The 27,476-nt window shown below is 33.0% G+C and overlaps 2 protein-coding genes and 1 long non-coding RNA gene across 7 annotated transcripts in view; all 3 read right to left on the reverse strand.

Annotated features, from left to right (window-relative positions):
* Positions 1-540: 540 nt before the first annotated feature.
* Positions 541-27,476, reverse strand: part of LOC128163884 (glutamate-rich protein 3-like) — a 32,851-nt gene continuing 5,915 nt past the window's right edge. Inside the window, exons 4-22 of one of the 5 annotated variants that reach the window (XM_052827583.1) lie at positions 21,130-21,270; positions 20,031-20,138; positions 19,343-19,540; positions 18,877-19,017; positions 17,725-17,929; positions 17,263-17,449; positions 16,996-17,126; positions 16,101-16,178; positions 15,364-15,432; positions 7,594-7,817; positions 7,213-7,288; positions 6,895-6,940; positions 5,035-6,788; positions 4,815-4,910; positions 2,991-3,134; positions 2,655-2,815; positions 2,408-2,539; positions 2,228-2,319; positions 541-2,069 (exon numbers count right to left, since the gene is read on the reverse strand). In XM_052827583.1, the coding sequence (XP_052683543.1) occupies positions 1,511-2,069; positions 2,228-2,319; positions 2,408-2,539; positions 2,655-2,815; positions 2,991-3,134; positions 4,815-4,910; positions 5,035-6,788; positions 6,895-6,940; positions 7,213-7,288; positions 7,594-7,817; positions 15,364-15,432; positions 16,101-16,178; positions 16,996-17,126; positions 17,263-17,449; positions 17,725-17,929; positions 18,877-19,017; positions 19,343-19,540; positions 20,031-20,138; positions 21,130-21,270 (4,542 nt within the window). In that variant the 3' untranslated portion in view covers positions 541-1,510. Of the gene's footprint in view, positions 2,070-2,227; positions 2,320-2,407; positions 2,540-2,654; positions 2,816-2,990; positions 3,135-4,814; positions 4,911-5,034; positions 6,789-6,894; positions 6,941-7,212; positions 7,289-7,593; positions 7,818-15,363; positions 15,433-16,100; positions 16,179-16,743; positions 16,861-16,995; positions 17,127-17,262; positions 17,450-17,724; positions 17,930-18,876; positions 19,018-19,342; positions 19,541-20,030; positions 20,139-21,129; positions 21,271-22,670; positions 22,794-27,476 lie in introns of all 5 variants that reach the window. The other 4 variants (XM_052827568.1, XM_052827577.1, XM_052827598.1 and 1 more) reach the window with 4 other exon arrangements.
* On the reverse strand, positions 7,856-13,077 carry LOC128163918 (uncharacterized). Its single transcript, XM_052827611.1, has 2 exons — positions 9,563-13,077; positions 7,856-8,495 (listed from the first exon to the last, which is right to left on the reverse strand). Exons 1-2 carry the CDS (start codon positions 12,968-12,970, stop codon positions 8,487-8,489), a joined length of 3,417 nt encoding a protein of 1,138 aa, XP_052683571.1. The 5' UTR covers positions 12,971-13,077; the 3' UTR covers positions 7,856-8,486.
* LOC128163945 (uncharacterized) lies at positions 24,513-26,774 on the reverse strand. Its single transcript, XR_008240880.1, has 4 exons — positions 25,486-26,774; positions 25,165-25,240; positions 24,772-24,899; positions 24,513-24,651 (listed from the first exon to the last, which is right to left on the reverse strand). It is a non-coding gene; the product is annotated as an uncharacterized LOC128163945 (long non-coding RNA).

A 27,476-nucleotide genomic window follows, 5' to 3' on the forward strand; every position in this document is an offset into this window, starting at 1 on the left:
AATCTTTACAAGAAGGAAGTAAAATTCAGCGTCATCGGTTCAGTGTAATAAGGCTTTTTTAAACCCAAATAATAAGCAAGATATGTCTCAATTCAATTTTTTTACACCTGCATAGCGGGTCAATAACCGAAATATCGTATGTAAACTTTTAATCTCATAATAAATTTGTTCGATGATGGATTTATGTGACTTCTTTACATTTTCAAGAAGCAGGAAGTTCAGATGATTCGATACCTTTATATTGATTTAAGTTGGTTAGTCATCTCTGCATTGTAGCATGAGATAAAACAGGCTTGTTTGGTCATTCTTCAAGTATGTGCAATATTCCGCCAAATTTTACTCAAATGCTGAATTTATTTTTTTTTTAAAAGTTTGTTACTCCACAAGATTAGTGTTACTTCGATAATTTGCTTTCTAATTATTTCAAAAATATTTTTTATATCTGAATTCCATCAAAAATCTCATCTCAGTTATCTAAAAACACTTCCATATTTGCAATGTATAATGCGATATGGATAAAAATATTAATAAGGAACATCATTTGACTAAGTCTAGTTTTATTTACTATGCAAAGGCTACACCGAATGGCAGACGAGGACTGATTAACATCAACAAATAAAAACAACAATAAATGGATACAGCTGGGTTGCAAGCACATCACTATTCACAAATACATGTATAATCATACAATATCAGCAAAAGTTATACATCTTCCTTGATTAAGAATATTTTATCCATTTGTATGCACGGAATGTACTAATCAAGCCTGAGCAATGGCGTTAAACCTATACAAAAATATCTTCTTACAAAGTAAGAAAAAAATATTTTCACAACCAACATATTTATACATTCTTGTAAAATCCAAAAGGGTATGTAATGAAATCGTTGTTTCTTTAAAGATAATATAAAGAATAGCATTCATTAAATATGAAGGCCTTAATACTTTTCAGATACTCATTAGAAATGATATAGAGATATTTATATATTTATCACAGGGTTCTTTGAGACTTCAAGTTTCATGATTTATTGTTCTGCAAACATAAAACTCTATCACATGATCCCAGACACAAACAAAAACTTGAAAAAGGACAAACGTATTGTAAATAAATGTAAAAACGGACGGATTAAGTGCAATATACAAACCAAGTAACAAGAAATAAAATTAAATTTTAACAAGAACATAAAATTCTATAATACCTACATGTAAATATTAATTATTTTTCAGTTACTACTGATATGAATAAAAATTTCCAAAAATTATCTTAATAACAGACTTCGTCAAATATAGAAATATGCTACATTTAAGCAATTTAAGATATCACTATTTAAAATATGCAAATAATTCGTTAGGCTAAATTACCTTTCAACCTGTTCATGAAGCACTTTCTACATAGTAAAAATTCTTAGTTTATTACATTACACTAGCTTTATTTGATAAACACCTAAACTGAAAGCACATCTTGTCTACATAGAAAAAATACAACGCAACATATTTAATCATTTAACTTGACTAAGGTTGAGCGGCAGCTTTATTAAGGCCAAGATAGTTCACAATTTCTCCTCTAATTTTCTCTGATATGGCATTTCCTGGTGAGACAGTTATGTCTAAGATGGTAGTGTTACATTTGAGTAACTCCACTAGCTTCCTTCCTCCTTCATCAGAAATAGACCCTTCCTCTAACTCCAGCACCTTCAGTGTTTGATTGTCTTTCAATCCACTGACAAGACCAGCGATGCCATCATCCTCAATCTTGTTGAAGTCCAGAGTCAACGTATGAAGGGTGGTGTTCTTTTTCAGCGCCTTTCCGAGTCGTTTCCATCCCGCCACTGTGATTTTGGTGTTCCCATTTAGGTTCAGTGTTTTCAGTGATGTGTTGGATTCTAGAAGAGTCGATATATGTTCAACTCCCTCATCTCCGATGGCAGTATCTCCAAGATCCAGTTCCAGAAGCCGACAGTATTTTGGTGGATTTTCTTCGTCTTTGTGGGAAAGATATGCGCTATGAATATCTTTCAGGCTTTCTGAAATGTACTTGATTCCTGTGTCTCCGACTGGGTTCCCATGAAGTCTGTTAAAGTCCAATAACAAAATTACATTGTAAAACTACACTACCAGTACATAAATTGAAACTGTAGTTACAAAAATTCATTTAAATTGTCATGTTAATAAATTTTCTAGTAATAAAGTATTCATATCTTTTAATTGCACTGAAGATAAACTTCTTACAATAGAATCTGTAGCGACGGTTTCTCCACAAGAAGTTCTCCAATCTCTTTTGCAGAAGTTGCGTTGAGTTTATTCAGGTTCATATTGATCATCTACAATCAAAAGGAGAATGTAATGAAGGTCACAAAAATGGATACCTAAAATGAACCTTCCTGATATCAATAATTAAAGATTACCTACCTGTATTTCTGATTTTGTTGTTTTCAGAGCTTTTAGAATGTTTTCAAACTTGTCACTGTCCAGACACGCATTTCTGAGTGAGAATGTCTTGATGTCGTCTTTCTTAGCCAAATAGTCCGAAATTTCAGTTACCTGAAATAAAATCAAAATTTCTTAATAACAGTTAAAACAACTAAGCATAAAAGTGTTTTACTTAAGAAATGTAAAATAAATCAATTAAAACCCATTTTATTCGAAATGTGTTTACCTGTTCGTTGGATAGAGCTATGCTGTTAAGATCTATATCAGATTTCCCCTCAAACATTGGTGTAACGGATCCCTCAACTGGGATGCCTGGTTTTACTCCAATTCGGGACAAATAAGATGTAGCACCCTTTCCACCAGCCTCTACCTCATCAGGATCATTTCCTGTCAAAAATTAATGCAGATATATCACTTAATACGTTTTTGAGACATTTTCACATGAATGCTTATTACTTGCTGTTGAATACTAATGGTCAGAATCAGTTTTGACAAGATTTACCATTTTTAATAAATAAAAGCAATTGGAAAATTGAAAAGTTTCACAAAACAAGTGTTCTACCTCCATGCATGTTTTCACCATCAGTGTCACTGTTGAAAATCGAGACTTTCTTGTCAGTATCACTCTCGCTGATAGGCAAATCTTTTTGTTCTTTAACAGACTTCGCATTGGAATCACTCTTTATATCTTTTTCCTCAGGTTTTTCTGCAATTAGTTTAAATTTTAAATTTCAGTAAATTTTATTTTTGATATTTCAAATAAGCATAACTAAAGTCTCGCAGTGTATACAACGGCAAATATATATCAGGATTTAGTATTTTAATCTATATTCATTAAATTAAAAGAAATGTTGAAGTAATGGTCGTTTAAAAAAATTAAAACAAAAGGTCTCATCGCAGAAAGTAATGTTTTTTCAACAACACAAACTAAATTTAAGGATAGGATTGACGATCAATCTACCAGAAAAGTGAACAAGATTTCATTACAAAAATACATCTAAAAGAGATTTGAAAGAAATACACTTAACACAAATCCATAGAATGTTTTTTCTTATGCGTATACTAGAGCTTCAGAAAGAAACAATTAAAACTATTAATTATGAAACATGTTGACGTTATAAATATGCTCGGTTTATCAACTGATCGCATCGCCCTAATACCCGTTGATTCTTGATGTTAATTATCAAATTATCAAAAACTTGCACAAAACTTCTCTAGTTAAAATTCAATTTCTACTACATGTACTTCAAAATCAAAAGATTAATATTTTTCATCCAAAACCAGAATGAGAATTCTTCTTTAACACAGCAATCATAAAAACTACGCAAATAAAAATCAATAAACAGGCCATTAACTAAAAATCAACTGATTAAGTGAAAACCACAACTATTTCAATGCCACCATGTGCATGCGAAAACTTTACAATCTACTTTTTTCCCATACCTATTTCTAACTGTCTTGATTCACGGAAGGGCGTCAGTGGAGCAGAATTATAAATATTAACAGAGGAACATAGGAAGATGTTAGTCGAAAGGTGAATGTAACATACAACATAAATAATTCGGTGTCTGATCTGAATGAATTTTATGACCAGTGCAATTCTTTTGGGAGGGCAGCAGCGGCATATTATTACATAGGATTAAAAAAAATGTGGACAAAGACACAAGAACTACTTTTAAAAAGAGTTTGTGAAAATTAATTGTACTTCAATGGACGGGGAGGTGGTGTATAAAACGTATCCTTTCATTATTCAAGTTTCTTTACAAAAATTCCAAACATTCAAAAATAGAATTGTTCTTCTAAGGCATTACCTAACAAATACTGCACCAATAAAAATAATATAGATGCAAAACTACATTAATCTGAATTGAAATTCTTAAATCTATATTATTAAAAAAAGTAAGATTTAAATTCCTTCCCTTTCTACAACAGTATTTGTTACCATCTAGATGCATTATTTAAATCTGGTTAAAATAAGAGACAGAAGATTAGTGGATTGAGAACAAAGAACAAAGACAGACATATAGGAGTGCACTACAACAGCATGTTAGTCAAATTATAAGAGAAAGAGAGAGAGAGGGGGTGTTAGGTGGGTACTGCTCCAGAAGATTGCTGCTCGCCCTGCCCTGTAGATGAGAAAACAGATGTGTTAATTGTTGACAGTTATCTTATCCTAACGTAGTCATCAAGTTATCACAGTTATCTTATCCTAACGTAGTCATCAATAACTCTTGACTGAGCTTTAAACAATTGCTTATGGCAACATTGCCCTCACTAGCAAGATATATTTAATCAGAATCATCATATTGAAGTAAATAAAAAAAATTATGATATGAAATCATAGTTTGCTCCATTTGTGTAAAAGCTTTTGAACACAGTGCATTACCTTTGGATTTCTTTTTCTCTTCCTCGTTCTCGCTTTCAGAGTCGGAAGATGAAGAACCAGAATCAGAACTGCTGTCTTCGCTACCACTTGACTCATCTGTACATTTATGATACAGTAACATATAAGTAAAACAAACTATACATCTAAATTAAGGTTTTATCATTAAAGTAAACTTCTAAAAATTAAATAAGAGAAATGATAAAAAAAGCAATCTAATAACCTTTTTTTGTTTCTGTATCTGGTGCTGGCTTTTCAACTATCTTTTCAATGACCGGAGAAGACACCTTTGGTCCAGGGGGTGGTGAGGGTACTTTTGTCACAACAGGTTTCTCGGATCTATCAGTTTCTGTTTCTGACGAGTCACTACTGCCAGAACTGGAACTACTTGAAATTACCGCCGGTTTTGTTGTGGCTTCTCCTGGCTTTTCCACTTGCTTTTCTATGACAGGGGATGAGGGTTTCGGTCCCGGAGGTGGGGAGGGTACTTTCGTCACAGGGGGTTTCTCTGATCTGTCAGTTTCTGTTCCTGATGAGTCACTACTGCCTGAACTGGAACTACTTGAACTTGACGCCGGTTTTGTTGTGGCATCCGCTGGTTTTTGCACTCTTTTTTCTATGACAGGAGATGAGGGTTTCGGTCCCGGAGGTGGGGATGGTACTTTCGTCACAGGAGGTTTCTCTGACCTGTCAGTTTCTGTTTCTGATGAGTCGCTGCTGCTTGAACTGGAACTTGAAACAGATTTTGTAGGCTTTGCTTGTTCTTCTGACTTTGTAATAACAGTTTCTTCTTTTCTCTGAACAGGAGGGGACGATGGCTTTACGGATGGTTTAGGGGCTTCCGTCTCCGTTTCCGATGAACTACTAGAACCACTGCTTGAACTACTTGACTTTTTCGCATCTTTCAACTCCTCAGACACTGGAAGAGGAACACTCGCCTTCCTTTGCTCTTCAATGGTCACGCTTTGCTGTTCAATGTTTCCACTTAGGGGGCTAGATTTATTCTTTCCATCTTCTGTTCTAGCTGTCGTCGACTCTGAGTCACTTGAACTGCTCGATGAGGAAGAAGAAGATGGTTTCCTGCTAAATTTTGTAACAGCGGGTGGGGATGGGCTTTTCCTTGGTGGTGATGGAATCTTTGTTGTCTTATCAGATTCTGACTCACTTGATGAACTGCTAGATTTCTTTTTGGAAACAAAGCTCGAGGTTTTCTTCTTTCTACTATCTGAATCAGAATCTGAACTACTCTTTTTATCCTTTGTAGCTTTTGCTCCAAACTTTCTTTTTGCTTCTGTGGAACTGGTACTGGAGCTTGAACTTCTTCTAATTTTTTTCTTTTTCTCATCATTTTCCGACTCGCTGGAGGAGGACGAGGAATGCTTTGTTGTGCTAGGGAATTGTTTCTTACCTCCATCTGAAGACGAGTTCGATGAAGTAGAACTCTTTCTGAAACTTTTCAATTTGTCTTGTCGTGGTGGCGAATCCTCGTATTGTTTTTTATATTGAAATTCCTTAGGAAGTGGAGACCGTGGTCTAAAAGATTCTTCCTCTGTAATGGATTTTCCAACATCACCACTTGTAACCGATTCTGTATAACTCGTGTAATTAAATTCAACAGGTACGGAATCCTTCCTAACTATTGGTGTAGGTCTTGGTTGAGAATCTAACTGCCTTGACTTTCCTATTAAAACTTTATCTGTTTCCTCCTTATCCTCAGGCTCTGATACGTGCACAGTTGAAGTAGATGAGGCCGAGGATATAGATGCTCTACGAACCGGTGAGGGAGACCGTCTTCCTGGGGGTGATGGTGATCTTCTGGCAGGTTCTGGGGATGGCGACTTCCTTTTAGGCTCTGGAGAAGGTGATTTTCTTTTTTCAACAGGCGATGGAGACCTATCTTTTGATTGGGATTTCGCAACAATGACTTTTTCAGGAGTTCTAGACCTTGACCTTGAACTTGATGAGCTAGATGATGAGCTGAAAATAAAAGGTCCGAGTTGAATTAAAAATAAAATATGTTTGTCAAGAAATCCAAAACAGAGGATTGGGCTTAAAAAATGAAATGCCCTTGCTTTATCCATACCTCGAACTACGTTGACGTCTGATAATTGTCTTTTCTTGTGATTGAACTATAGCAGAAGAAAAAAATAACTAACATGAAAATTTACAGAGTCTCCAACACATGACACCTTTTCCGTCTGCATTTTGATATAAAAATTCATAAAAGTAAGAAACGTGACAATTCTGGAGGAGGACAATTTAGTGTTGCATTAATATTCATTGCATATCATTGGTTTGCGACAAAATGAGCAATTAAATAAATGACAAAACCAACAAAGAGATTACCAAAAAGAGCAACTGTGAAAATTAGAGTACAATATTTCAACATTCATTATTATACCTTTAGTTGCGGCATTCTGCTCCTTGCTATATTTTTCTCCATCTGGGTATTCTTCCTCATCAGAATATCCAGATACCTGTATATATATATCAAACAAATTAAGAGGGTTCGATGGTCATGGCTAATTTTAGACTGTATTGATCTCCTTTAAAGAGTAGTTCTTTATAAAAATATAAGTAAATACCCAAACTTATAAGGTAAAATATATGGATTTTTTTCTATACTAAATAATAGTTTATAACTAAACATATAATATCTTAAAAATCTTAGGGAGGTCTTGTGATAATTTGTAGACCACCAAGCCACCTTTAGAAGCCTCGGTATAAACTATGATTTTACAGAATAAATTAATTTTTTCCTGTCTTTACTCAAAATATTTACCTTTCTGATTTCGCTAACACTTTCTTTATCCGTCTCCGTTTTCTCAGTTCTGGTATCCTCATCGGCGGCCAGGCCTACTATTTTTTTCTTTTTCTTGTCTTCATACACGAAATGTGAAACAGCGTTTCTATCACCCTCCTCCTCCTCCTCAGACTCGGAGTGAGATGGCGACGATGATCTTGAAGATGACCGCGAGGAATGGGATGATGCGGATTCTGGTTTTTCTGTAATTATTAAAATCTTTTATTTTAAAAACACATCTTCAATGAACTCTTTTCATCAAATTATAAAAAGGGTATTGTTATCATCTTCAAAAGTGAATAGAAATCTTACCTTTATTTCTTTGCCAGAAAATTTCTGCTCTGCACAGAACTCCCATTTCAAAGCAATTGTAATTATAATTTATGTATGTAGGAGTAGTATTGTGTGTACTCTATATACATTTTAAATCCATTAAAATTCAAAATGTTTAATGCAAAAAAAGGAACAAATATGATCGCATCTCTATTTATTAAACATAAATGAACAATGGTATATTTTTTCTTTTCACCTCGTGAAATACAATTGTAAGATTTAAAAAATAAATTAAGCTTTAAGTAAATATATGATATTATATATTTAAAACAAAATGATAAAAATCACAAAAACACTGGACAAAAAAAAAGGATTTTGATTAACAATACAGACACAAAGTAATAGTAATAATGTGTTGATAAACCACTTCGAAATCCCGCTCAAGAAAGTGATATTTCTATGTGTCCTTTCACCGCCTCTTGTTTTTAGACGACCGTTATTCCCTTTGGTATTGGCAGGCATTTCTTTCTTTCTTGCCTTGTGTATTTAAACGATTGTTTTTTCTTCTGATATAACTGACAAACATTCTTCTCTTTCTTTTAATTCAGCTGAAATGAACATGGCGCGTATTCTTTCAAAATTTAAGTCAAAATGTATAGAGTGACATGGAAGCTGAATTTTGTCGTTCAATAAAAAAAATGGCAAACTTTTTATGCTTCTTTTTACTATAAAAAACCCCAAAACACTTGTTTTTCAGACTTGTACAATCTTAAAGAGAGAGGAAACAAATTACCCATCAGATCTGCCTTATAAATATGATACTTTTTACCATACACTTTCTATAAGTAAAGAAAAAATCTATATATTTTAGATTTGACGTTCTAAACATATTTTTGAAAGAGTGTTTTGTTAAAGGAGATTTATATTATCTACAAATCTACTATTTAGCCCTCTTAGAATGTTGAATTTTTCAAAATTCCAAATAAGTGTTGCAAACAAACATCCAACAATAAAATCAATCAATTTTAATCAATCTTAAATAGCTAGTCAATAAGTTGAATGGTTGAAATTTTCAAAAAAAGAGCAAAAACATAATTTTTCATAAACATGCAAAATGAAACAGATCGATTCACAAACACATAATATCCGCAGGAAAAACAATGAAGCAGAGAAAAGAAGTCTAGTAATCGGTATAAAACCGACTGACCAATACAAAAGTCTCTAAGGCAACAACCTTTGCAAGAGTAAAGCAGAGTGAAAATACGATGGAAATACGGGTTACACCTTGCAGCCAGGCATTTCATGACAGCACAGTTAACAAGCACATATTTTAAGGTGTGCATTGCTGAAGACGACTTAGGTACGTATAGTGAAAAACATGCTTAATAGGCATGCTTTATTTATTTGAGAGATGTGCAGTGCTTTGACTTGTGGAATGCTCCTCAGATATTGTTGACATAACATCAATATTATAAGCTACCGCCATAACTTTTTTGTAAGTTTCTTTGTCTAAATTTTCTAAATTATCTAAGTCGATCATCTGACCATCAATTTCCAAGAAGTTTGGGGTACCATCAGTCGATTTGTCATTTTGAAAATCTTTTGGGTATTTGACCTCTTCTCCATTCATATAGAATTTAATATCCGTTTCTGAAGACTCTGAACTAGAACTTACAGAAGCATTAGAATCTTTCCTCTCACAAAGTTTTTGGTTTTTCGCTTCTTGATCAGTTTGAATTTTATCAGTATCAGTTTGAGCTTTCTTCACATGCTCCTCCTTGTTTCCGTTCATTTTGTCTTGTTCATTTAGTGTGTTAAGAGCAGTAACCTCTTTGTGTCCTTGATCGGTATCCTTTATCTCGATTTCATCGACCTTATTTTTAGAAGTTGAATTTGATTTGTCAATTCCGCTGGAAATGACACTCGCTTCTTTTACGGCAATGCGTGGTGAATTATGTCCTGTGTTCTCTTTACTTCTATCAGGCACTTTTTCTTTCCCTTCGTTTGTCTTGAATATGGTTTTTTTTATTGCCATCTGATCTGTCTCTGCATACTGGACAATCAATGCTCCCGATTTTGCTTTCACGAGGCGTGGCAATTCCTGTGATTTGTTCAAAGATTCACTAACATCTACCACATCAACCACGGGACAAGCAATGGATCTTACCTCTTCTTTCTCAATTGGGATAGGTTCTAAATTTGATATTTCCGAATCATCATGGATGTCTTGCAATTCAACTTGAGGAATGAAATTATTTTCATCTGCTGTTAAATGCAGTGACTTTTCCTCATTTATTCCACGAGTAAACGACGTCGAGATTTCTTCAATTTTTGTTTCTCTTAATACTAAATGGTCTGTGTGTAAACTCGCTGTATTTTCGCTATCAAAATTGGCACTGTCGGTCACAGCATTTGATCTATCATTGATCTGTTCATCGTTTTTCCTACTTTCCTCATTTGACATGCCTTCGATCACTCTCTTAACAATTAATGATGCTTCCTCACTCGTACACAAAGAGAAATCGTCCTCATTTTGCTCAGTTAGTGAATTCTGTTGTATTTCTAAAGTCGTTTCTCTATCAACAGCCTCAAACAAATTATGCAAAGCTTCCTGGCGCTTTAACGGTCTTGGTTTGCTGAATTCTTCTTTTTGTTTAGGTAAGCTCTCTGCAGAATAGACCTTTTCTTCTTCAGGAGAACTTTTTACGTTTGTTTCTGGCGGACCATGTGTATATATAACATGCTCTTTCACAGTAGATTCCTCAGCTAAACAGTGTGTGACTTGTCCATCGGGGTCAGTGCGAGGTGTAATGGGCTTCTCTTGATTCCTGATCTTCCCATCTGTATGTTTATCAAATAACTTCATCTCTTCTGATTTAACTCTTTGCAACACATCTTCAACTATTAATTCAGCTTCCTTTGTTGTATCTATGGACACGGTATCTTCTTTTTTGTCGTTCGATGTTAAAGTCTTATCTATTGAATCGCTTTCCTTAACACAAGGTTGTCCCATTGATAACTTAACTTTTTGCAATACATGCTCAACAATTATTCCTGCTTCTATGCTTATATCTAATAAACTTTCTTCGTCTTTTTGTGCATTTTCGCAATCCATTTCTTTTTTGGGGTCACTTATTGAGTTAAGGGTTTTCAGCAAATCGTCAACAATAAGATCTGCTTCTGCACTCGTGTCTAAAGATATTCTATCTTGTTGCTGGTCATCTGATGCGCAACTCAAGGGGACGTCTTCTTCAGAACTCTTGTGAACAAGGATCGAAGACTCCGAATCATCACTAAATTTGATGGTTTCACCTTTTTCTTTCACTAATGTGTTTCGTGGGGTTGAACATTTCGTAGAGGAGGAAAAATCATCTGTGATCATTTCCCTTACCTTAACATCAACAGTCTCAGTGTACAATGTTTCATCTTTTGCTATATAAACAAAGGTTTTGGGTTTGACAACTTCAATTTCTTTTTTCTTTACAACAATCGGCATTGATTGAGATCGCCTTTGTTTTGTTAGCATGCTTTCTTCATGAAATAGATATGCATTCTCGGATTTTTGTCTCATGAATGGTGACGATGAATTGTATGCGTTCTCATTTTCCTTTGAACACTGTGCAGCATCGGTGAGTGAAAGTTCCTTCACTGTTTCATGTTCCTGACCCTGTTTTCTTTTGTCCTGTTCATCAAAATAGGTGCTATAATCTGTGTACTGATACTCGACAGGTATATGCATTTCTTCTACAGACGTTTGTACTTCGCCGTCTAATTGATCTTGGCTGTTTTTAGGAATATCAAATATTTCATGTATTTCATCGCAAACATTTATTTCGTCTCTGTTTGGTAAGATATCTACATCCTGAAAGTCAAATAAATTGGTCTTGTGCAATTCTGACACATCACTTTTAATTGGTTTGTGAGGAGTGTCTGGATCAGATATCTTATCTAATAAACTGACAACCATATCGAAATCTTTATCACTTATGCTGTGGAATTTATCCTCTACAGAAAGGTTGTCAAAATCTTCTAGGTAAAATTGCTTAATTTTCGTATTTCGTTTCGACGGTTGCTTTTCTAGTTCCTGACTATGGTCATATTTGATTTCTTCCACTGTATCCGTTTCCTTTCTTAAATCAAAGGTTAAAGCAACTTTTTCCTCCTCACTTGTATTCATGTTTGCCTCATGTTCTGTTTCAGAAATTACGACACCTTCTTTACCAATTAGAGGGTCATCGTTCTGATTTGATGTTGAATTAACATTTACAGCTTCTTCAACTTTTTCTGTAGGTTCGTTATCGTTAACAATGCAGGCAAAATCTTTCTCTGTTTGCTTAAAGGTATTAATAGCTTTCATTGCTGTATCTATTGCTTGTTGCGAGGCTTCCACAACCTGTTTGGATGATTCGTTCACTTGTTTGGAAGACTCATTCACTTGCTTTGAAGATTCATTGACTTGTTTACTTGATTCTAATACTTCTTTTGAAGAGTTAACTACTAGTTTTGATGACTCAGTGACTTGTTGGATTGAGATAGCCATTTGTTTTTGCGACTCCAAGACAGCTTTCACGACTTCTTGTGATGCTTCTAAAGCCTGTTCAACGCTTCTATGGCTATCAAAGCTTCTAATACTAGCATCAGATAATCTTCTTGCTCTCCCATTAGTCTCTGATGATATTCTACCGCTATCAGTTAAAGAGCTTGCACTTGAAACCTTCTTCTTTCTCTTTTTCTTTTCTAAAACAATAGGTTGTAGTTTCTTTTTCCCATTAGGCTGATTTTCAAATGGTAAAGAAGACAATGACGTTTGGGAACCAAGTCTTCCTGATTCCTTTTCAAGGGAGCTGGATGAACCAAATCCTTCAGAAGTTGTTTCTTTTTGTCCGTCTTGATCGCTTTCTGAATCAACAGACATTCTCGACTGCATTTCTCTTTTCTTTCTTCTTACTTTCATCAGAAGTGTTGCAAGAGGTCCAATTATGTTCATGTCTTCATACGTTGTTTTTAAGGGACCCTGTCTCAGTTCTTCATTTTCGCTATCCTCTTCTACATAAAATTTCTTTTCCTCATCAAATGACTTCATGCTTATTGTTTCGGGATTTGGTTGTGCATTCTCATTTACAGACACACATGCATTTTCATCATGCTGTGAAAGCTTGTCTCCATTACATGCATAAGCTTCATCGTAATACTCACCACATCTGGATGCGTTTGGAACTGAATTTTTGTGGTCTTGTGTTTTTTGCTTTTCATCTTGATCTTTAAGGGAAATAACTGTGCTTTCACTAGAACCTTCAAAGTCATCAGAGTAATTATCATCTGATTGTTTGTCCTGCGGTTTGTTGTCATGCTCTATTACTTTATTTTCAGCATCATCCTTTTCATTTCTTTTCTTTTTGGAATCCCCTTGGCTTTCACTTTCTTTCTCAACTTTCATGTTATCATTTTCTTTAATTTTCCGAGGAGATTCCAAGTCAGTCTCTATTTCAGAAACTTCATCACAAGTATCCATAGCACCTTCATCTTCATTATTTACTAATGCATTTGGGTTCCCATCTTTCACATCTTCTGGTTTTACATCCTCAATTTTAGCTTTATCATCTTCATCATTCACTATCTCTGGCCTACTTAATGAGGACTCTGGTGTTCCCATTTTTTGTACCTCAGCATTAAATCTGACTTGTTTGTTTGTCGTTTTCAGATTTTGCTCTTTACCATTTATTTCCCCTTCTTCATTTTCTTTTTTGTCTCCTGACTTTTTCTCAAATGAACAAGGATTTTCTAAACCCTCAATGGTCTCGCCGTGAATTTCTGAAATATTACAAAGAATTTCTTGCAAATTTTTTTCATTATTGTATTATAGAAACTCTTTTAAAAGTTTTAACAAATTGAAATATCCTGCTTTAAAAATGAGCAATACTGACTTACTACAGAATGAAAAAAAATTGAATCTATATAAATATCTTGACTTGAGTTATCAAAGATTGCAACTAACCTTACAACGAGATTCTCAACATCTGGTACATTGTGGTAAGTGATGACCAGGGGGTGGTGTTGTGTACAGGTTGGTGATGGGCAGTTCTCAAACAACATCAGTTTATTAGTGACTTCAGTTTAACAAAGGCCAGAAAACGCAAGCATATAAACAAATAATGAGTGAAAAAATCAGCTGTGCTTTGTGTTTGATTTAAAATTAATAAAGGAAAGTCTGAGGAATTCGGGATGCAATTTAATTTTTTGTTCATATTTAATCAACCAAACTATTAAATTGCATATCATAGTTTTTAAAAACCAAATATAAAAAACAAGTAGGGTCTTCAAAAACAAACAAGATGGGGGAAGGCATGATTATTCTAAATTTATTACAAAAAGATTCTGTACATATAAGCACAATATAAAGTGATCATTGGCTAATTTTGGATAAATTAATTCACACATGCAATTTCATACTTTAACCTTGGTCAGGGAAAATCATTAATTGGCAAGAGTATATTTATATATACCAAAAATCCTATATGATTATCGTTTTATGTGAGCAACTTTTAAGCCCAGAATATATATTATCTGCCCTGCCAAGGAAAAAATATGAAATCAACATGCTAATCTAAAATCTAATATATAAATTTTACTCAAAGGCATGATATAATTCTAACATGGACAAGTTTCTATTTACATCAATCATAATGAAAAATATAGAGAAAATAAGAAAACATTTAAATGTGGTTTACAAACATATATTCCATTTAAAAATAAAACCAAGAAAGTCGAAGATTTTCACTGACCAAGGTGTTTGAATTCTAATTGTGATAACTTCACACAGATTTTAATTTTTGTCACAAAACAGACAGTTCACAATAAATTTTAATCACCATTATTTGAAGAATCATCCTGATCTCCTGTCAATTGTGGAGAGGAATAATGTAGAATCAATCAAGAAAAGGTTGCAAACAAAGTGAACACTTTGTCTTGTATTAACTATTTAAAGCCTCAAGAACAATGAAATAAAATATTGAATATTATACCACTTTTTTTCTAAATTGTCAAAGTTCTTCTCTTTTTTTTTTTTTTTTTACTAAACATTGATAAAATATAGTCACAGTTCTTTTTTGTTTTTTTCTTATAAACTATAATAAAATAAAGTATCTATCTAAAAAGTAAATAAATATAATATCAATGAAAAAAATGTAAATACAGCATCTTGATAGTTATTGTTTTCTTGTATCTACAAAAGCAATAGGTATGTGTGTAGAAAACGGCCTTCTAATTCAACTGAAACTATGCTTGTGATTAAGGGTCAACAGAAGTATACACTTATCACATTTGGTCAATAATATTGAGTGCATTCATCGATCAGTCTGTAAAATCAATGCAATAAATGGTCCAACAATTGCTTTGAAATGTGGAGTTCTGTTACAGATATAACCATAAAAAATATTGAGAAACTTTTACGATTTTTTCCTCAGATGAAAACCTTACCTTTTTCTTCATCCTTTTTCTCTTCTTCTTCATCTTCATCATCATCAAAATCATCGTCATATTTTTCATCTGTAAAGATATTGTAATCTAGTTTAAAGCATATTTTATGTCATAATATTTCATTAAGTTTGTAGGGGAGTTCATGTTAAGAAAAGTAAAATTAATTGTTACAAGTAGATCTAGTCATAATGAATATAGAAACAATATCATAAATCTTAGAAAGATACTTTACTAAAGATACAACTGTATACATTTATAGGGTATATTATTTTCAAAAAGCAAGCGTGCTAAACACATATACAAGTTGGTACACAAAACATAATCATTACAATTCCAATGCAAACATGGATGAAATGCAGGTTTGCAAAGCTTGTAAAGGTTAACATGACAAATACTAAATTTTCTAATTCTGTATGATTGTTCTAAATATATACACATCATTTTCCATGATACCAATAATGAAGATTTAGTGATTGTGACATTACCTATATTTGTGATGTTGAGACACAGAAGTACTTTACATGTATGTGGTTTAATTAAAGTGTTTTTTTTTAAATACATAAATGATACGAATGAAAATTTTAAGTAAGGAAATATTAAGAGTGTTTAAAAATTTAAAAAGTTATTTAAGAGTGAAATATGAAGTATGTGTAATCAAGATGATGTGTGGTGTTTAGAATTGCACAATAGCGGTGAGTTTCAAGAGGACACTAAACACAGAAAAACAGCAGGGGTACCTGCTTCCTCAGGGGAAATAACCTCATCTTTCACTTCCTCTTTAACCTTTGGACTTTCCTTGTTTTTAAATTTACTAACTGTGTAAATCAAATGTAAAGGTTGCATCACAAATATGCTTTTAATATGATATTCAATATTATCATTATCACATCAGCTCTAATGAAATAAATGTGTGTATGATTGACTACAATATTTCCAACACCAACAATTAAACTATGATAGCATACATCTGCAAAAATATAAGCATTGACTTAATTTGTTTCTTTTTAAAGGGAATACTGTTTTAGAAAACAACAATTGGAACATATAAGGTGATTTATCAGACAATGTTTAATAGCATCATCGTAGAAAACCCTTTCCTGACAAGCAGTGATTTGCATTTCAAAATCGAAAACAACAACAAAAAAAGGGCAGGACATGCTTTCAAATAAAGAAACATTTGGGATCAAAAATATCTCACATAGACTTCAGAATGAAAAATGTTTAAAAGTAATCTCAATTAACGTAATCTAATTTTCTGGCTGTTAAACTCTCATTTCATGCTGAAATAATATGACATATATGTGTAGCTGGCATTTCGAATCTACAGCTGCCCACAAACTAAGGGATGACACTAGCATGCTATAACACATAGAATTCTACCATCTTTCTCCCTATCCTCAGTAGGGTTTGGGTCAATGAAAGTGTCACATTTGTTCTTTTGTTGAGTGGAATCATCCTCCACAGGAATTTCCACATTTTCATCCTCCTCCTCATTCACTGGTCAGTGGATATACATTGTAGATAATGTTAATATAACCCTAATCAACTTGTTTCCATTTTTGATACTTATCAATTGAAGTAAAAAGAAAGATTCTGTGGATATGTTGACCAGTTTCCATGGTAAATACATACCTTCACTACTCAGTTCCTGTACATGGCGTCTATCGACAACAATGACCTCCTCCTTCAATTGTTCAGGCTGTTTCTGGGTCTTTGGGGGCCTCTTCAAAGATCTTGGACTAGCCTTACTGGTCAGCTTACACCTAGACAACCATTTAACAGAGTTGAATTTTCTACTGACTAAGGTTTGGAAAAATAATTAATAGTTCAAACTTATACAAACTTATAGATATTTGCACACTGAGGTTTAAATGTACACTGGCCCTTAATTATGCTCACTTGTAACATGGAGTGGCACCTTCCACTTTTAGGAGACTGAAATGGCCCATCTTCCCGCCAAGTTTTACTCCCTTTGCATGCTTATACTCGCAGCAAGTGCTGACACGACAGTCTACCCGACCATCCATGAAAATGGACAGACTGAAGGGGAAGCCGCGGTGTCGACGAGAAATAAAACTGAAGGTGTCTACAACAATCAAATGAACAAACTGATTCTTGCATTTGTTAAAGTCATGACATTTAATAAAAAAAATAATTGTACAATCATATAGTCTAGAATGTGTTTGTTGTCTTTAAAAAGTAAAATTTGCAATTATAGCTTTAGTATCTTGATCACCAATATCTCCAAAACCATATGCATGAATATGCCAAAGTTATCATTCTTTCTTCAGACCACATCAAGTTTAAATGTATATGAGATAAATAACTTTGACTGTAAATAAGCAACAGAAATGAACATACCACCAGGTTTCAGATTTTCTTTAAACACAGTCAAGGTATTTCCTCCACAGTGTTGTTGGTCAATAGAAATATTCTGGGTGGGGTCATACTGATCCCTGGGGAGGGTCAGGTTAGGCCCATGGTACTTCATAGTGATCTCACAAAGGGTCTGCACCTCCCCCTGGTGCAACATGGCAGGTTCCTGTCGGTGCAGCATCAGTGTTCCCTGTGGGTCAAATTAAATATATATATTTACATACAATTAAAGTATTTTTTTGCCATTATTGTTATTAATACACCATATCTTTAAAAAAAATTCACTTTTTAAAAATTTCATCTAAAAGATATTGAAGAATTTGTTCTGTAATGTACCGGTAGATGCAATGAAAATACATTGGTAAATGATTATGTGAAAACCTTTACCTTTTAAGCCAAAAGCATTTAATCGCCACTGTTGTTGCTATATAACTAAATTGCTAACTTGACATTACTAATAGCAACTTCCTTAAAGTAAATATCTAATACAAAAACACACATTTGTTTGCTATTGTTGAAAACATTTGCCTATCAGTTTTGTATTCTTTTGGTATTAATCCTCAAATTTATTACATTTGGAATGATAATTCAAATCAAAATGCATAACATCTTGAAAAGTGTTACCTTTTGGCAATTGTATATGTATAAAGCTAATATCTGATTGTTAAAGATGGCCGTTTTCAATGAAGCATTGCAAAAAGTCAAAAAAGGCATTTATTTTCTTGTGGCATAAATTTGATCAAATAAAATATGTCTATATATTGCATGCATATGCAATCTCATCATACAAGATGATTAGATCCAATGAGAATCCATAAAACTGTCTACACTGTGTTGCTAAAAGGTAAACATAAAAATTATCAACATGCATGCAATGGTTTTATATGAGTACTCTGGTACATGCATCAATAAAATCAATAACTAGTTAATAAGCAATTCGCTAATTTGAAAAAATAACTACGAATATGTGTAAACATTAAACTAAAAAAAAACTCATCTAATATCTAAATGCTTTTTCCCAAAATTTAAAAGCATCAGGTTTCCCACCATCATGCTGTTAGATAACTGAGGCATGCTAAAATGAACTTGTTACAACTCAGAATAAAAGGGGGGTGTGCAAGGAGATACTATGCATACTTCCACAACTCTTGGTCTATTAAGAGGTCGTCTTTGGTAGCCGTTTCGAGGGCCTCGGGAAGGGGTACCCTTTAAAGAGTGGTCCCGCTCAGAGCTTACACTATAGCTCCTCTCGGAACCTCTCTCTGATGATTGTGCAGACTGAAATTCCATGGACATTGAAGGTGATAAATCATTAAAAATGGTTTTATATGAGTTTAGTATACAAAGAAATGAATCAGGTTGCAAATTCAAACAATGCTGTCACAGAACAAACAATCTATATTAGACCTGAATAGAGGATGAAAAATGAAAACCTGCCTTATCAGTAAATTTCTTTACTCTTACACATATATTTTGTTGACAATTTGGTTAAATGGGTCAAATCAATTCAAGAATTGATCCAAATATATCAAGATGCCTGAAGAGGGGAAGAAAAGGTTGACACCAATTGCCAATATAAAAGACAAGTAGTAAATTATGATACCTTCTTCTCCCTTGGGCTTAAACTGCGATGGGGTTCTGCAGTCCTTGGGCGGGAGCGAATGCGAGGTCGTGACCCCACGCGGTTGCCACGGTGGCTCCGGGGAGGAGTGGGAAGAGGGGAGTGCAGATATGGAGACATAGATTCCTGCTCAATACGAGACAACTGAAGGGCATATTTCCTCAAGGCTGCGGAGTCCAGCTGTTCAGAGAGAGAAAAGGATTAAGCATTACTTACTTGTAGACTTAATGTATATTATTGATACTGATTTCATACAGTCCCTGAAATGTTCTACTTTCACTTTTTTCCGTGCGTTCACCATGCGCTCACCATGTGTTCATGTATTTACTTTGCACTCTGTTTGCGCTCTGCATTCGCTCATCTTTCACTGTTCATAAGCGCTCACTAACTTCCATTTAGCATGCATGAGCTCACATTTTGCTCCGGTTGCGCTCAACTTTTGCTCACCGGTTATTCACCGTTCAAGTGGGAAAGTAGAACATTTCAGGGACTGTAACAATTCCTAGATTATCATTCATTACTTAAAAGTTTTAGAAATCACATTTTAAATGAATAACTTTTAAAAAGATATGCTTGAATTCCCTTCCCTTAAAAAAAACTCCCTGCTTTTCATTATGTCTTTCAGATAAGAATCTTTAAAGAAATTTTAATGAAATACAAAAATACTTACAGCATAAAGGTGCTTAGTATCAATTTCCTGGGGCTTAGCCTTGGTTGTTCGAAAGTCCTCACGTCCATTTGGACTCAGTTCACGGCCATGTTCATCCACATATACAACCTGATAATTCACGTGTTAACATCTTTGAATCAAAGTTATACTTGTAGCTTTATGCCTGAAAATTTTATTTGCAAAATTTCTAAAATTTCATCACAAATTCTGTTGTTTTGGTAATATAATAGTAAAATCTAAAAGTTTTAATATCTGATACTCAATTTAAACATAAACGTTTTAATAAAATTGTATAAGAAAAAGTACATTAATTTTGTATATGTGTGTTTTTTTTATTTCCTGAATTAACAACTAAAAGAAAAATAAATATCATTTGTTACATGTATTAATTCAAAAGTAAGTCTTTGCGTTATACATATATTACATATAATTGTATATGAAGCAATCCAGCAACATCATTCATTACAATGGATTAAAAAGCATTAAACCATGTAAGCAGCTAGCAACCACATTATTGACATTATAATTAAGTTTTACAACTAAATCACATAAGCCTAATTAGCTATGATTTTTCTAAAATTCTTAAGATATAGAGTCTAAAAGTCTTATGTTGTGTACATATTAATCAACTGACAACTAGCAAGAGCATCATATGCATATACATGTATTAAAGCATCTACTTTTGCTACTTTTATGTGATTTAACAATGAAAGACTACTGCATATACTGTGTACTTAAAAGAATATATGTATGTTTGATGCTTATTTAATAAGATTTTTTTTTAAAACTGATGTTCTTTCAGTTAATTGCTGCTGCATGCATTACTTAATTAAGTAATTAAAACACAGATGAGAGCTTAATTATTGCCATGCAATGAACATGCAATTCTTTCAAATTATTTAAGTTGATCTGACAAATGATGTAAATTATAAATACTGCAAGTTGCATAGGTGCACATTATGACGTATATTTATATGTATACATGAATATATGCCAACATTGTGAAATTGTAACGATTGTCATCATGCATGTATTTCAACATTGCAATCATCATTCTGCTGACAGTGAAGTTTTGAAAGTGGGGACCTGAGTGACTTACATTCTCATAATGATTTCCCGAGGGGGCACTTTGCGGCCTATACCTCTGTTGATTAGCTGTTTCAGGGCGGCTGGCGGAACGACTTGACCGCGGGGATAAATACGGCAAAATCTCTTCATCCCCTTTTCTCCCTCTTGAGCTCTAGCATTAAAAAGCATTAACAGGTACAGAATACAAATATCACTTCAAAACTCCATTAAGGGATTAATTCTGCAATACCACACTGTTAATGTGTTAGCTTAATTATCACCATAGTTCTAGATAATGTAATGTTAGTTGAAACAATGCACTAAGAGGACTTAAAATATTGGACTCTGTCGCATTCTAATGCCCTGGAAAACAACTCAGTTTTATCTTCATAATGTTATAGATACTACTAAAAAATGGTTGTTGCATGTAAATCATTGCTTTTCTGACCAAAAAAATCAATACGGCATATATATATATTCGATCATTACTAGGGCCAATGATTCCCCTGAACAGCTTTATCAATTATTCAAGCCAGCTTGTCTTTGTACAAGACAAGTGAATCCTTCTCCATTCAATGCGTTACTGTGTTCTTGAATATGTACAAGGTATTCCCTTAGAATTATTTTTCTATTTAGTTGACCTTGCAAATTGAACTTACAGAATATACCACAATTTTTTCATCTTTTTAAAACCTACACATCAATCATGTTTGTATTTAAAAAAAAACATGTACAGTGATATTTTAATGTTCATTAGGAAAAATTTCTGCTTAACTAGTTATACCCATAATGGGTTGGGCACCGTTGCCGGGGTATGTTTATTAAAACACTTTTCAAGGATTTGTCCATTCAAATGCATTATACATATGCATATGATATAGCACTTAACTCTTTAAAGCCATCAATAAAACATTAATTAAAGTGTAATCAATTTTCACTTAATTTTTAATCATTCAAAATCAATGCATGAAAAAAAAATCACATCTAATTAGCTATTAGGCAATCTAAGATCTACATTTCAGATTAATTTTGCCATTTAATATTAATGGTACAAGTGTACTTCAGTTGATACACCTTAACAAATTTGAACATTTTTGATAATCTTCAAGACCATTTATTATTTTTTTTGTCTTTAGATTTATAAGCATTTAATCTTTTATCGGATCAATGAATCTCTATAACAGTTTATTGAACAGTTTAAGCTGATTGAGTTACAGGTATTAAAATCTGATGCACTTGTACAATTCTATCAACCTAATCCTTAAGTTTTGAATTTCATTAAGCTTTTAAGAGTATCGGTAATTCATGCACATATATCACAAACGTCTTCGTTTTGAGTTGAAGTGTGGCCTGTCTGCAATATTGAAGCAATACTGTGGAGTTTAATAAAACAACTCTTTCTGTATGCACATTCTACAGTTACATGTATTACCACTCAGTGCATGATAATTAAAGAATTAGTCACACACAAATTTAATAAGTGATGCCTATACCAAATGAAAACAACAAAAGTTTATAATAACACATCTATTAAAGAAGTCAACTCTGGTCAATGAAGACACTTTCACAAACTTTTTCTTCCTCCTCCTCTTCCTCTGGGGGTGGCGGGGGTGGGGTTGGAGTGGGGGGTGGGACCCATTTGGTTCGTGGTGACAGAAGTGGCAGCAAATAAGAGTCATTGCTGTGTTTATCATTCTAAAATATGTCATATGCTATATGTACGTCCACACCAAGAGACAAACTTGAAACTATATATCACCATCTGAGTAATTGCTCTGACAACTTCCCATACCAAAAAAAAGCACTAAAAAGTTATACCTATGAGCCCTTAAAAAAGTTACAAAAAAGTCATAACTAAGTTAGCACAATTTGGAACCATCTGATCAATTATGGTTCCAAATTAGCATCAAAAAGTTATACCTATATTGTAACTTTTTGCTTAAGTACAAAAAAGTCATAACTAGAGTGTAACTATTGACAATTTATTTTTTTCATAAAAATAAATAGGTATAAAAAAGTTATCAAAAAGTTATAATAAAGTTATCATTTAGGTACAAAAAAGTTACAAATTAAAGTTACAGAAAAGTTATCATTTAGGTACAAAAAAGTTATACATATAGGTACAGAAAAGTTATCATTTAGGTACAGAAAAGTTATAGATGTAGGTACAGAAAAGTTATACATATAGTTACAGAAAAGTTATCATTTAGGTACAGAAAAGTTATACGTATAGTTACAGAAAAGTTATCATTTAGGTACAGAAAAGTTATAGACGTAGGTACAGAAAAGTTATACATATAGTTACAGAAAAGTTATAGATGTAGGTACAGAAAAGTTATACATATAGGTACAGAAAAGTTATACATATAGTTACAGAAAAGTTATCATTTAGGTACAGAAAAGTTATACATATAGTTACAAAAAAGTTATCATTTAGGTACAGAAAAGTTATAGATGTAGGTACAGATAAGTTATACATAAAGTTACAGAAAAGTTATTGTTTTGGTACAGAAAAGTTATAGATGTAGGTACAAAAAAGTTATCATTTAGGTACAGAAAAGTTACACAGAAAAATTACAGATGTAGGCAAAAAATATCTATCTGTATCATAAACTTCAGATAAAAAAAAAACCCCAGGTACATGTACAGGTGTTATACTGATAAAAAAAAAAGTCCCTAATGTTGACATAAAGAACTTTTCATCAAATTGCTTTTGCTCTTGAATAGGAATTTAAAATCATATCTGTTCATGTGAGCAAAAGAACACAAGTCAATGTTTTTGTTAATCAATATGTTTACCGAATTATATTTACATCTAATGCGTATGCTTTCTTCCATTTCTAATGGAAACTTATAGTTAACGCCTTGTTTAACGATTGGTCGAAACTTACAATGACCTTAGAAAAATCACTGAAATAATCAGGAGGATATCAGACTCACATTCCCATTGAAGACAATTTGGCTGTTTCTTTTAGCTAACGTACTGATGCACATTAAGAATAATATAGTAAATTTAACATACTCTTTACAAACAATTTATTAATTTGTTCAAAGAAAGATGTAAATATAAACAATATAATGCTTTCTTTGACGATTCATTCAGGTAATGAAGGGAGCAATTATTGCAGAAAATTTTTACATAACTCGCTAATGCGGGTAATGTATTTTTTCTGCAATGTCGCTACATTCATATCCCGCATATATCACCAAAGAAAGCATTTTATTGTTTACATAATTATCACAAATCATTACAGACCCTATAGGCAAGTTTTTAAAATAAAGCAATAATCTAACATAAAAGCATTTGGGATTACATGTGTGTCTAATGTTCTTGCTCAATTTGAATAGAAAGTTTGAGAAACATTATTTTGTAAACCAAAATTTGACCAAAACCTTCATAAAGCATGTTTTAGGTTAAATTCCTAACATATACTAGCATGATTTTGTTCCAAATATACTAGAATGATTTTTAAAACAGTCCTGGTTCTAGATGATACCAATGACCTGCAGTAATTTATCAGCAAACAACTGGATCTGTTTCTTGAATCTGTTCCTAAAATGTATAAAAAAGAATGTTTCATTATGGCAATTTCTTACTATACATGTGCTTTCATTGTTACTGTTAAAATCCTTGACAACTACCTTATACTTAAAACATAATTATATAGCATACCCATGTTGAATATAAATGTGACCAGCACCTGGCAGGTGAAAACTGGTTTCTGTTGACATGGCTGCATGTATTTCTATGGGAACGGTTGCTCTTGCTCTTTCATAGTATTATCCTCGTCCTCCATTAATCTAAAAGAAGGCAATAAAATTTAAAACATGACACTGTTTGACAATTTTCAATATACGTAGCATAAATTATTATTAAATATCAGTAAAACTTTTCAATTCTCTGTTGACCTGCCCCCCCCCCCCCCCCCCCCCCCCTCTAAAAAGTCAACATTGATACAGCAGTTGCCATTATATTCTCAGATTTACAATAATTCATTTACTAAAAGATATACATAATATATGGTTAAAATCTGTATATCTTTACTTGATAAACACACACACTTACCTTTTTTCATCTTGTATTAATGATGTATCTTCAATCTGGTGTACAGTCTGCTAGCTGGACTTGGTTGGGATTTTTTCTGCAATACAATGATACTCTTTTTAAAACGGTCGGCCATAATTTGATTATATATAGAATGTACATCACTAGATATACATGGCTGCATAGACTTTGATATAGATGATAAAATCATGCATTTCATATTAAAATTCTAGAAATATTCCAAATGGAATTCATTTCTAAGTGCAAAGCAATAATATAGAAATTGAGATAAGCAAACACAAATGAATTATTTCAAATGACTTGTTTGTATATCAGACTTACCCTGAATGGAAATGGTCATCCACAACTAAAGCCATATCATCCAGGTCTTAAGCATGTCTATCTTTATGAAACCACTGCTTGCAGTTTCATTACTACATACAACACGCTGTGATTCTGCACATTTCTTGAAAAAATCTGGAAAATCTTCACAACAACTCCTGTCTTCTTTGCCCATTTCAAAATTTGATGGCGGAATGGCAATTGTCCAATCAGAATTCACGAAAGTCCAAGTTTGAAATTTTGACCAATCACGATACAGCCACGATTAATACCGGGATAAATCTTTAAATTTATTTTAGTTAAAAAACAATATTATTTACTTAATATTATCTTAAGAATTCTGCATTTAAATGAAACAAATTTTAGTAATACTTTCTTTCCTTACAACCTGTTAGTTTATTAACCGATCATCAAAACTTGGCATTTCCGGTCTCAAGAGCCGCCATTTTGAATAATTTGAGGGAATTTTAAAAACTAAATGAATTTAAATACCAATGCATTTTTACAATTGATGAATATGTAAAACCAAAAATTATAACATCTTTTTGAAATAAAACATGTTTCCCAAAGTTTAAAACACAGTCCTTATAGCTATGTGCTGTTATAAATTACGATGAGAGATAGGCTAGTACTGGGAAAACATACAGATGGAAATAGCAGTACTGTTCTTTGTTAACAGCATGTCTATTTATCAAATATGTGAATAAATATGGTGACCCCATCTCATAATAACAAACAATGCCACCACCCCTCCCCCACCCCACCCCCCTTTTCTTCGCATGCATTCGATGTCGTGGGAAAATTCTGAATCAATTTATAGGAATCTACTCTATTCCTTTATTCATGGGGAAGGCCATGAAAAGTTGGGAAAATTTTCAGTGATAATATAAAGTTGATGCTACCCCTTAGTATTTAACAGTGTTTAAACGAAATCGTAATATGTCTAATGATGTTCAACAGACAGATAACAAAATAATGCTTGCAGGAGCAAAATAAAAATGTCTGCTGGTCAAAACACACACATAAACTTTTTATCTTAAACAAACATCAGTGTCATCACAGCACGGACTAATCATGACCTCTTTAGACACCCTTTACTGTTAACCTGGGATGTGTGTGCGTTCAGGCGGAAAGTGATTTCCTGTTTCTGCCTTATAAAAACAATAAAATTTTGGACAGGTATTTGTGTTGCAATTGATGGACTGGATTCCCGTTATAATGGTTATGTCATTGTTTTCAAACAAATCTTAGTGATTTTACTACCCAGTGTGTGATTAACCTACATCTACCCCCCCCACCCCCACACTCATGGTGATTTTTATAAAAAAAAGAAAAAAAAAGTTATAACGATATTTTATATTAGTTTTTAGATTTATTGTGATAAAAGTCTACTTTAGACTTGAAACTCTTGGATAAGATACTCTTAAATTTTTAGTGTAAAAATGACAAAGTCCAAACACATTCACAAATTGATTAAGTTCAATGTAGGTACATTTTAGTTATACTGAAAAGTTTCTAAGTTCAATGTAGGTACATTTCAGTTATACTAAAAAGTTTCTAAGTTCAATGTAGGTACATTTCAGTTATACTAAGAAATTTCTAAGTTCAATGTAGGTACATTTCAGTTATACTAAGAAATTTCTAAGTTCAATGTAGGTACAATTTAGTTATACTGAAAAGTTTCTAAGTTCAATGTAGGTACATTTCAGTTATACTGAAAAGTTTCTAAGTTCAATGTAGGTACATTTTAGTTATACTGAAAAGTTTCTAAGTTCAATGTAGGTACATTTTAGTTATACTAAGAAATTTCTAAGTTCCATGTAGGTACATTTTAGTTATAGGGCAAAAAGTTTAAGTCCAATCTAGGTACAAAAAAGTTATAACTTTTATGTGCCCAAATCTTGGGTACATAAAAGTTACACTTTAGTTACAGAAAAGTTATGACTAAGTGTAACTTTTTTTTGTATGGGTTAACATCGATCTCCAAGCTA

Source organism: Crassostrea angulata, chromosome 1, assembly GCF_025612915.1.
Source record: "Crassostrea angulata isolate pt1a10 chromosome 1, ASM2561291v2, whole genome shotgun sequence".
Classification (NCBI taxonomy): domain Eukaryota; kingdom Metazoa; phylum Mollusca; class Bivalvia; order Ostreida; family Ostreidae; genus Magallana; species Magallana angulata.

What these genes read in the sequence shown, in the direction of transcription:
- LOC128163918 (XM_052827611.1), bottom strand. Translation starts at nt 12,970, where the DNA reads ATGAAGTCATTTGATGAGGAAAAGAAATTTTATGTAGAAGAGGATAGC.